The sequence below is a fragment of the Triticum aestivum genome, chromosome 6A, assembly GCF_018294505.1.
Source record: "Triticum aestivum cultivar Chinese Spring chromosome 6A, IWGSC CS RefSeq v2.1, whole genome shotgun sequence".
In the NCBI taxonomy this organism is placed as follows: domain Eukaryota; kingdom Viridiplantae; phylum Streptophyta; class Magnoliopsida; order Poales; family Poaceae; genus Triticum; species Triticum aestivum.
The window spans coordinates 187,207,588-187,216,911 of record NC_057809.1 but is presented as its reverse complement, the minus strand read 5'-3'; the positions used below and the strand labels follow the sequence as shown (position 1 = coordinate 187,216,911).

General features: G+C 48.4%; 1 protein-coding gene across 2 annotated transcripts; it reads right to left on the bottom strand.

Annotated features, from left to right (window-relative positions):
- Positions 1 to 2,235: 2,235 nt before the first annotated feature.
- Positions 2,236 to 4,702, bottom strand: LOC123127215 (mediator of RNA polymerase II transcription subunit 11). 2 transcript variants are annotated; one of them, XM_044546796.1, is made up of 4 exons: positions 4,525 to 4,702; positions 4,312 to 4,428; positions 3,259 to 3,472; positions 2,236 to 2,459 (listed from the first exon to the last, which is right to left on the bottom strand). In XM_044546796.1, exons 1-3 carry the CDS (start codon positions 4,576 to 4,578, stop codon positions 3,296 to 3,298), a joined length of 348 nt encoding a protein of 115 aa, XP_044402731.1. In that variant the 5' UTR covers positions 4,579 to 4,702; the 3' UTR covers positions 2,236 to 2,459; positions 3,259 to 3,295. The 2 variants fall into 2 exon arrangements, with proteins under 2 accessions (XP_044402731.1, XP_044402732.1); XM_044546797.1 differs by having other exon boundaries at positions 3,267 to 3,472.
- Between the last annotated feature and the right edge of the window lie 4,622 nt (positions 4,703 to 9,324).

Genomic DNA, 9,324 nt, shown 5'->3' with positions numbered 1-9,324 from the left:
TTGTGGCCTGGGGAGAATTTTTCCCCGCACTTAAAGCATTCGCCACGAGCACGCCGTTGGGCCTTGAGAGAATCAAACTTAGTGTTGTACTTGATCCTGTCATCCGTCCGCTTCTCACCCGGGTTTCCTAGAATGCTTGGCAGCTGAGCATTCATCTTGAATTTGTGGCGATAATCCCCCTTCTTGAAGGACGGACGAGTATCTTCCACCAACAACACTTCCTGTGTTTGAGCAAGGGAACAAGCCAGATCAACAGTTCCAGGATTGTGTAATTTAATAGCAGACTTGATGTCTGGCTTAAGACCATCAATGAAACGGTTCACAAAGAAGGTTTCATCATAGGAGTGATTGTAAACCAGAATCTTATGCATGAACTCTTCAAATGTATGGGCATATTCATCTACTGATGCAACTTGCCGAAATGCAAAAAACATGTCCATGAGTTTAGCATACTGATTTTTGTTGAACTTAGCAAACACTCCTACACACAAGGCAGGCCAGCTATCCACTGAATGCATGGCTTCGAAAGTTTGCAACCACAGGGAAGCATTGCCGGTGAAATGCATAGTGGCAAAATCCACCCACAACTCAGGATTAACATGGTACATTTTAAAATACTTTTCGCATTGTTCCTTCCACCATTTGGGATTATCACCAGTGAATTTTGGGAAATCTGATTTGGGCAACCGCGGACCACTATGACTGTAGGGCTGATGCGGATATGCAGTGGTACGATCGTCATCTCTCTCTGCTGAACCATACATAGCAGAAGTAAGGTGGTCACGGGTTTGCGATTGCTCACCCCCGACCAGGGCGTGTCCGGAGGTTCGAATCTCTCCAGAAACAGCACCCTGGTGATGCAGTTCTTCACGGTGCCCATGGGGCCGAAGCACACCCGGTCGCTGATGCGGCTGCGCCGGGGTCGTGGAAGGAGGCTGCCCCCGCTCGAGGAAATCGACGCGGCGCGCCACCGCCTCCATCGACAACTTCAACTCGTCGGCTGTCTTGTCGAGCTTGTTGTGGGCCGTGATTATGCGGTCCAGCGTAGTCTCGACACGCTGGGTCGCCGTCGCCGTGGAGCTGGTGAGATCGGAGAGAGCCTTGGTGGTCGATTCAGAGAAGGAGTCGACCGTGGTGCGGAGCTCGTCGATCCGCTTGGAGTTGCGGACCCCCGCGTCGGAGACGGCCTTGCTCTGAATCACCGTCGCTTGGATCAATTTCTGCAGCTCAGAGATGGTCAGCTCTGCCGCCCCCATCCTGTCCGTCAACGTTGGGCGCGCAGATTTCCCCGTCGTGGCTGGGAAAAAAAATCGGTGGGAAATGATGCCGAAAGATCGGTGGCTCTGATTCCAATTGCTACGAACCCACAGAGATTAGTAGCAATCGCTTTGTGTCACACAAAGGATTCAGTCACAATAACACATAGTTCTGTAGATGAGAAGAGGGGAAAGCGGAGATACAGAGTAGCGGATAGGAAGAAGATAGACGGACAAAATATTCTTTTACCCTCCTTATCCCCTCAAGTTAGCCTTAGTTTTTGCTTAAGAGGGGCACGTCCGGTAGATGGGCCAAGCCGGTCACGCGAGCGCCGGTTACCTGCTGGGCTTGACCGAGTCAGCTTCTAGGAGAGGCCTTGGTCTTGGCTGGCCCACATGGCAGGTGCGTAGCATACACGAGCAGCAGCGCCGCGTTGGCAATGGCGAGGCTGCTCCGCTCCTGCCCGGCCATGTCCGAGCTCCGGCTCAACTTGAACATGACGCAATGGTACCGCGACGACGACGAGCCCGACACCAATGATCCGGCCAGAAGCCCCTTCGCCCAGTCCATGGACCGATTCAACAGGCTCGCATCCATGACCGCTTCCTCGCGTCGTGCCGTCAGCAAGGTCTCGGAGCTCCCCGCGGTCTTGACCGACGACGGCGTGTTCAGCTGCTTGCAGACGAGTCTGCGGAAGGTGACGCTGCAGTTCAATGCCAAGGAGGCGGACTGCGTCCAGGTCCAGCTCGCCAAGTTCCTGGTGGAGAACGCCATGGTTCTCGAGGAGATGCACGTCGACGATGGGAGCACGTACTGGCCGGAGCACCTCTGCAACAAGCTCGAAAGATGGAGAGCCGATTCGTTCCGCAGGAGGAAGCTGACGGACACGGCCGGCTTTCGGGTGCACCAGCTAGAATAGCGAACCCCGTGCAAGTTTCTTAGGAACAAGCAGGAAACCATGTAGTACTCCACATCTCAGAGTTGTGCGACCACACCACTAAACCTTTCTTACTTATACATGTAGTTACATCCGATGTACAGTAATACAATGGACGATCTCCTAGTTCAATGTACTGTATGTGAAACACCTCCTCACTCAGAGTTGAACAAAGCTTTGCGCATTCGAACGGACAAGTAATTATCTGAAAGCTTCATTAACAATTTAACAGTCATGCTTGGTCAGGTCTGTGCTGCTCCTAACCCTGAAAAAACAACCTCATCATTTATTTGAAAACAGGAGGATCACTACGAGGTGCAAAAAACAAATGTTACTAGCAAAACATGCAACAAGGTGGCTGATCAAAATATAAGCATATTAAAATGATTGCAGGACAAAATACATGTTTAAACCAAAAAATTTAAATTAAACTACTCTCTGGTCTGGTCACTCCAACATAACTCTCAAGTCCTAGTATCTCTCGCACACGAATAGTGCATGGAAGAACATCAAGACCAAACGAAAAAATAGTCAACCCAGTTAGAGCATTCATGGATGCAAAGTTACAATGGATTCCACCAAGAGGTAAACATGGTCTGGCATATAGCTTATATGGAGAGACCTCAGCCCTGACTGACTGTTGGACTATGATGCCGATGGAAATCAACAACTATCAGGGCTTACCTCTCATAAGGTACGTAGAGCTGAACACTGTACCAGTTACATTTTTTAAGGAAATAAGCTTGTTGGGAGTTACAACTCCTTTGCAATTTGCAAGAGGTGTCCGTAGTAGACAAGATTTTCCAAGCTAACTAAGTGGAAATACAATTGAAGGATCTGAAAGAGCTGTAATGCTTTGATATATGAAATCAATGAAATGCACAGCAGTACAGCACTAGTAACATCTTATGAGCAATATATCTACTTTTTAGATTATTACAATTGTTCTCATCTACATCATTTAATGAGCTCAAGTTAAACAAACAATATAACACGCGCACTAGGTATAGCAAGAGAACATAAGGAATTGGAGTTGGGAAGTCACATGATGCCCTTGCACTCACCACCTCACCTCCGGGTACTAGAATGCCAGTCAACTAGCTAAACTCCATTAGAACTTTGCTCCATGTTTAGTTGCATAGCATCCATCTTCTCAATTACATACTCCAGCTTTTTGCAACAAATCTCATTAGCGATTCTTGCACTATAGTCGCACTTCTCAAATGGACGATATTCACAAGCACTTTTTATTTCCTCGCGCAAAGTTGTTTGTATTTCCTGCTCGAACCACAATACAATGTATTTATCACACACGATTCATGATATACATAATGTGAGATTGTGTGTAATAAAAAGCAATGACGTGATTGTCATACGAATGTATGATTAACGAATGGGTTCACATATCTGGCTAGTACTCTGCTGGAAAGACTGTAACACTGTGTCTGAGTTAAAGGCTCAGAGAAGAATTTTAGATGACACCCGAAAGGCCTAAACCAATCGGTTGCCAACAAATCCTGATTTCATGACAATCAAATAAGCAGTGCAGACAGGCAGATAGCGTTACTACCCCAGAAAATTACTACAGGGCAGCGAATAGCATTCTTTCTGTCTGCACAGGTTCCAAGAAAAGATTAGTTGATCATCATCTCATCTCATCAATATGGAACCGTGCTTTGCTTGGAACTAAAAGTATTGCAGTTCAGAACAATGGCACTCAAGCCATCAGAATACAGCAAGTTCAAATCAAAAGCACAGCAAATTTCAGCTTGCACTATGTCTGTATGGGCATAATATATCACAAAGCATGTTATCCCATGATCAAGAAAATGGAAGAAAACTCCAAGCACGTAGGTAAGTATGTATTTTCCCCCTAATACCAGGCCATCTTGATGCTTCCAGCAAGCAATGAGCTAAAATGCTACAGCAAAACAAAATTCCAGGTTCAGAACCAGTGATTCTGCTGGCTCATTTCGAAATTGCACATCCAATTTCCGTCTGCCGCAGGTTACAGCTTCAAACATCCCTCACTGGCCCCTCTTCATCCAGCCATAAGCAAGGGCCAAATATAGATCTAAGAGCGGTGAGCGTCGGGTGGATGGGGGTTATGGGGTTACCTTCATGTAGAGCATGAACTCGCGGCAGTGGGCGGCTACGGCTTCGGCGCGGGGACCCTGCGAGTTTCCGAGCTCCTCCATGACCGCGCCCGACAGCTCCACCACCCGCACTATCCGCTGCACAAGAACAAACGAGCACGACGCCACATCAAGATTCAGTGACCAAATCGATCAGACCAGAGGGCCGAAAGAGGTGAGCTGGATGTGGGCCACCTGCTCAACGTTGTGGAGGCGCTCCAGCGAGCTGCTCTGACCCTGCGGGATCATCGCCGCCGGCGAGGAAGAGAGGTAGGCGAGGGCGGCGTTCGGGAGCGTCGTGCGGCCTTGAGAAGCTGTTTTTTTGGGGATGCGGCCTTGAGTTTTTTTTCTGAGGGATGCGGCTTTGAATGTTAAATGTGACGTGCTGGTGGGTTTAGGAGATCTCCAATGATTGTAAGATAGTTATTGGTAGAATTTGTCGCATAGGATTTTTTATGATGTGTCATACAATAAATGAAGAAAGAGGAGAAGGTTATATGTAGTACATGAACCAACACCCCTTGCACAAGCTCCAATGTAGAATGAGGGAGCATCTTATTTATTATCTCACATCCTATTGCGCAAACTAGATACAATCTATTGGAGTTGTTATATGTTAAGGTGTTGGTTGATGACATGACATATTTACCAACAAACTAACATACAAAACTGTTGAAGATGCTCTTAGTCGGCTATAAGATGTTCCACACCAGCAAAATCTTATATATATCTATACCAATATAAAAAGACCCAAAGAGGCAGATCCAAAGCATCTCGGCCGTCAAATCATGTTATCTAACTGTTCAAATTGCTTCAATGTTGAGCATCAAACATGTTTAACGCTCTAACTACCCACCACTGTCATTGGTTATAAACACGTTTTGACTTCACGCTATCCCATGAAATCTGTCATGTAATTAATATCGTATCATTTCTGCGGAAAAAGTAATTGATATCTTACCAAATACTAACGTGCAACGGATATATTTTACGATCTTACCTAATATAACGTGCAACTAATAACCTACCTAATATAAACGTGTATTAGAAAGAAGAAAGCCGGTGCTTCATCCATCACCGGGCGATAACACAAGTTAGAATGAAATTAACCGTGCATGCAGCTAGCCATGAAATTAACCGTGCATGCAGCTAGCCAATCATTGTTTTGTTCCTTGCATTTCTCTCCATGCAAGCATTCTAAATATATTAAACCTGATCAGGTTTAGTTTACCAGATATTTTTGACTTTTTCTTATCAGTTAAAATCAGCCCAATGGATGGGTGACACGTGCTTTAGTGGGGGATTTTGATCTGGTATACAATTGATCCGGTGGTTCGTACGTACCCAGTCGCTGGGCTTAATCCGGGTGTCTGCTGGTGTGAGCAGCAGCAAAGCGAGCATATCCGCGTTAGGTTAGGCATCGGCAGCCAGCCAGCCAGCCAGCCAGCATGCACTAATCAGTCGGGGGTGAGACTTTTCTCCGTCCATGTCTCCGCTGCATGCGTGCGTCTGAATCCGAACGCGCCGGTGCAATTATGGATCAGGGATTGGTACCGGTGGCTAATCTAATCGCCAACGCCAACGAACCAAGTGGAGCGAGCTGCATGAGTAGTAGCACAATTGGGCAGAGGGGTCGTAGGTGGATTACTAGTGCATGCTGCATGATGGCGTGTGTGTGTGTGGGTGATTGGTTTTGGTTGGGTTGGGTTGGGTGGGTATTAGGCCAAGGCCAGGCCACCACATCGGCTGGAAAACATAATAAATTGAGGACTCAGTTCCCCATTGGTTGCATGTCCCGGTCATGGAGAGATGGAGTTGGCCACGATTTCCATTCTCCGTTTTGGCTGGTTCTGCATGCCTGCTTGCTTCTTCCTTCCAACTCCCGCTTTCTTTCCGCCACGTGCGCCGTGTTGGAGTCGGCTGCCGCCCGCGCCTTCTGGTTTTTTCATACTGTCGGCTGCCGCTTTCGTACAACCTTCTGGGTGTTTCTGCAGCATGTGTGGTAGTTGTCTTCAATTTGTGCTCTGTCTCTTTGCTGCTTGCTATAAATACCGGCTGTGCATGGCTGCATGCTTGTGTCCGCCCACTCCTTCATCACCAAAAGGCTTTCCTGCAGCCAGCGTCGCCTCTGTGGCACGGTCCATGGTGCTTACCGGAGGCTACGCGTCCGCTGGCCTCCTCCCCTTCAACTCGGCGCTCGGCTTCACGGGTTGCCGCCGCCGCCGCCGTGCCCTGGTCGTCGGCGACTCGCTGCCTGCCTCCTTATCCTCGTCGACCTTTTTTGCGCAGCTGGCCGCAGGCCTGGTGGGGATCGGCCGTAGCTTCAGCTACGTCATCGCCCTGAGCCCGTCGAACCGGTCAGCCGCGGCCGACGGTGACTACGTCGAAGATGACGGCGATCGGCTGCAGGCTACGCGGGAACCGTGTCTCCCAGCATCTGCGGATCTCCTTGGCGGGGCCACGGTCTCCGTTCGGACGTAGTAGGAATTAGGACGCCCTGTTCGGGGAACACGGATGCGGCGGCGGCAACCTCAGCGACGACGACAACTAGCACGATCACTGGCCAATGCGAGCGACGCGATGGCGGCGAGGACGGATGCTCCTGCTGCACGTGCGCGTAGTGGCGCCTCAAAGGGATTAGGCTGCAGTTCCGGGGCCGAAGGGAGGCGGTGCGGCATGATGGTATCGATAGTGGCCACGCCGGGCAAGCGGGAGTGGAGCCGCACCCAGTAATCTTCGGCTTCATCCACAGCAACCTGCACAACCTCTTTGCCGTCGAGCTTCCTTCACCTCTAGATGGCACTGCGCCGCGCCCCCCTTTCCTTCTCTTCATCTCTCCTTTCCTCTCCTACTCCTACTTGGAAGGGGGGAGTCCTACTCCTGGTGGGAATAGGACTCCTCATGGGGCGCGCCATAGGAGGCCGCCCCTCCCCCTCCTCCACTTATTTATATACGGGGAGGGGTGTCGGTGTCAAAACCGGCGGATCTCGGGTAGGGGGTCCCGAACTGTGCGTTTAAGGTCGATGATAACAGGAGACATGGGACGCAATGTTTTACCCAGGTTCGGGCCCTTTCTATGGAGGTAATACCCTACGTCCTGCTTGATTGATCTTGATGAATATGAGTATTACAAGAGTTGATCTACCACGAGATCGTAATGGCTAAACCCTAGAGGCATAGCTTGTATGGTTATGATAATGTCTCTCCTCCGGACTAAGTCTTCCGGTTTATATAGACACCGGGAGGATCTTGGGTTACACAAGGTCGTTTACAAAGAAAGGAATCTACATATTCCGTCGCCAAGGAGAGTCCTATCCAGACACGGGTGCAGTCTTCGGTCTTCATATCTTCACAGCCCATCAGTCCGGCCCATGGCTAACAGGCCGGACGCCCGAGGACCCCTTAGTCCAGGACTCCCTCAGAAATCCCAGCCCGCGGACGAAATATGTGAGAAACACAACTCTCTCATGGGCTCTGGGGTAGGGACGATCTGTCCCTTGGCCGGGAGACGGTGAACGATCTCCTTGGCCAGATATCCAGCCTCTCGGAGCTCCTTGATGTCTTTCTTCTTAACAGAGGAGGCCATTCACTTGCCTCCATCTCCGGATCCGGACATGGTTGGAGTTATTTCTCCGACGGGAGAAGCTAGAGCTTGGGCGTTGGAACAGAGGAAGGAGAAGGCGTGGGTGAATGAGGATGAATCCTTATCCCCTTATAAAGGCCGCGAATGTCAAACGTCTTCCTATTCACCTTAAAACTTGCCTATTCCCAAGGGCTGTGTAAATGGCATGGTTGGGTTACCCACGTCTGTATTGATAAGAATCCCGTAATAAGGGGACACGACCTCTGCTTTGACAAGACGTGCCAATGGCAACCGTGTCTCGAAACGTGGAGCGGTAGACGAAAAACAGTTCGAAATTATGACCGAACAGATGTGATGTCATGTTACAAAAAGTTGTCAGCAGATTGGACTCATGTAAAATTATATTCTCTCTGCGGTTGTGTGTGGTGTGTGTTACAAGTCCAGACATGTTCAATACATCCGAAGACTATTTTGGAGTTCGGAAGGAGGAACCCGCCTTGCAATGCCGAAGACAGATCTACGTGTCGGATACGTTGTCATTGAAGCCAGGTTCAGAGGCTATGTTCTATATAAGTGCAGGTCGCTTATCGACAACAGCATGCCTTACCTGGGGGCCAACAGGTTCTGCGTCGCTCAATTGATCAACATCTACAACGGAGTCCCGGGCAGAGGAGCGAGCATGAGCTGATCGACATGTATCATCACAGGTGTGGAGTTGCTGAACGAAGCTCTGTATGGTCAAGCACAAGTGTTGGCCTGTATAGGGATTACAATATTCGATCGTTGTGGCACTTACTATGTGTTACGTCTTCTGTTTACTTTCAAGTTCAACTCTCAAGTTGTTAATTTTCATAGAATTGAGCTTCGGTTTCAAATCAACATTATCTGAATCTTCCTCACCATGGATTCAGCATGCGGGCATCTGAATTTTATGCTGTGCAATTCACTCACCATTGTTTTTATGGTTAATTTTTTTATCACTTGATCCACTTCTACCTTTTAACATGTTGAGTTGGCCTCTTTGATTGTTAGTTGCCAACTTCATTGCTGACGTAAGTTATTTGTACCTCCTTTTCAGTTGAACAATTGTTATTGTTTGTCGTTACTCTGAACATTTTCCTGCTCTATATGTTTAATCAAAGTTTCTAGAGAAACAAAGTTTAGTGATATCTGTTATGTGATGGTAGCTGGTGTTATGTTTTTGTCACCATATGATTATGCTTTTGGAGACTTAGAGAATCTTTTGGGAATTTGCCTGAAGAAACAGTTTGGTTGTTTCATTTATTGGGCATTTCTTGAAAAACAGTTGCATTGTAGGGATCCCAAGTCCCAACTGAGATGATGTATAATGTTGCTCTTGATATTTGGCACATGCATCCATCAGAGGTAGGTTGCTCCAATGACGAGCACAT

Bases quoted from the DNA above. Each gene is read 5' to 3' on its own strand.
- LOC123127215 (XM_044546796.1), bottom strand. From the start codon at position 4,578: ATGATCCCGCAGGGTCAGAGCAGCTCGCTGGAGCGCCTCCACAACGTT. The intron at 4,429-4,524 runs GTGGCCCACATC...GTTCTTGTGCAG, and splicing joins GCCTCCACAACGTTGAGCAG to CGGATAGTGCGGGTGGTGGA. The intron at 3,473-4,311 runs GTAACCCCATAA...TGGTTCGAGCAG, and splicing joins AGTTCATGCTCTACATGAAG to GAAATACAAACAACTTTGCG.